This window comes from Nicotiana sylvestris, chromosome 1, assembly GCF_000393655.2.
Source record: "Nicotiana sylvestris chromosome 1, ASM39365v2, whole genome shotgun sequence".
Taxonomy (NCBI): domain Eukaryota; kingdom Viridiplantae; phylum Streptophyta; class Magnoliopsida; order Solanales; family Solanaceae; genus Nicotiana; species Nicotiana sylvestris.
In genome coordinates, this window is record NC_091057.1 from 9,140,813 (window position 1) to 9,142,417 (window position 1,605).

Consider the following 1,605-nt stretch of genomic DNA (forward strand, 5'->3'; position numbering starts at 1 on the left):
TTGTGGGAGTTTTGAGATTGAGAGAGCATCATGCATGACGAAAGAAGAGTGGCATTATTGTAAATCAAAGAGTATCTAAAAATTCAATTAGGAGAGAATTCATCACTCACTGTATGGAAGTGGGGACTCTAATGCAGAAGCCTTTAATTTGGTGCAAAAATTCAGTGCCAAAAATGACAAGTCCCATACTTCCCTTCACGTGAAATCTTCATGGCCAGCATATATCTTTGCTCTATAAAGAAATATTTATTTGGGTCTATAAATATGATTTTAGGTTGATGTAAACAAACAAGTGAGAAATAGTGCATAGCTAAATATTTTGCAAAATGGCTTCAACAAAAAGTTTGTTCTTGTTAGGTCTTCTCCTTGCTCTTGTCCTTCTTGTTTCCTCCCAAGTGGGAGCTCAAAGTAAGTAATTCTCATTTTGCATGTTTGAATATCTTTATTTATTAAAAATAATTAATATTTTTTTCAATACAAATACAGAATTTAAGCAAAAGCTACTAGGTTCGACTGAACCCATAGCGGTCACACTACCTCCACCCATGTATACAAAAGCGCCTAAAATATATACGTATAACATAATCACATTTATTCTGAACTTATTGATTCTAGATCCTAAATTTGCCTATACATCTAACGATATCCTTGATGTTGTTAAACAGAAGAAAGCAAGGTGACTGGCAATGTTGAAGAAGCTGATCAGTATCGAGGAGGTGGATACCCGGGCAACGGTGGCGGAGGAGGGTATCCCGGTAATGGTCGTGGGGGTGGACGTAATGGATACCCGTGGAGAGGTTGCAGATATGGTTGCTGCCGCGGTTATCGCTATGGCCCGGGATGTGTAAGGTGTTGTGCCACTGCTCATGAAGCCCCTGATGCTCAATTTGAAGACGATTCCAAGAATTGATCATACATTTTTACCTTCCTTTGTTTTCTAAAATGTTGCTTTCCTTTTAACAAATAAGGCATGTTGTCTACATTGGATTATACCAATTCTATTGAATGACATTGCCGGTGCCTGAATATTTCACTATCTAGTGAGATTTTAAGTGAGTTTTGTGTTTTTCTCTCTTTTAATAATATTATTATGCATGCATTTTGGAGTTTTTCACTGGTGAAGTTGTCCTTCAATTATGTATCTGTACGCGGCAAAATTAGAAGACTTGATTTCCCGCTGTCGAGTCGTTCCGGAAGCATGCCTCGGGACCCCGAGGACGGGAGGCCACGACCGAGTTCCCGACCTCGGGGCTCGATGAGGCCCCACTCAAAGGAAACAGAGACCGAAGCCAGGACAGAGGGGGAAGTTCCAAGGCACATGGCTAAGTCTGACAGGGTCGGCCTATCCAGAGCCTATGTTGAGGCATCACGTCAAGCCATCACATCTCCATACTTTGCAATTGATCTCCACATACTTGTAGCCGAGTTCCCCCTCCTATATAAAGAGGACTCACCCTACCTTGTAAGAGACTGATGTTGCTCCATTTCTCCACAAGTGCAATAATATATCTCTCTCTCTTTTCTTTCTAACTCGTTTGTTCTCACTGGCCCGAGTCCACCTCGATATTCATCGCGTTCTTACTCATTCTTCGTCGTATACCTTAG

General features: G+C 41.1%; 1 protein-coding gene across 1 annotated transcript; it reads left to right on the plus strand.

The window, feature by feature from the left end:
• The first annotated feature begins 290 nt into the window (after window positions 1-290).
• LOC104220091 (glycine-rich protein-like) lies at window positions 291-1,060 on the plus strand. The gene is made up of 2 exons (XM_009770905.2): window positions 291-408; window positions 666-1,060. Exons 1-2 carry the CDS (start codon window positions 327-329, stop codon window positions 908-910), a joined length of 327 nt encoding a protein of 108 aa, XP_009769207.2. The 5' UTR covers window positions 291-326; the 3' UTR covers window positions 911-1,060.
• The last annotated feature ends 545 nt before the right edge of the window (window positions 1,061-1,605 follow it).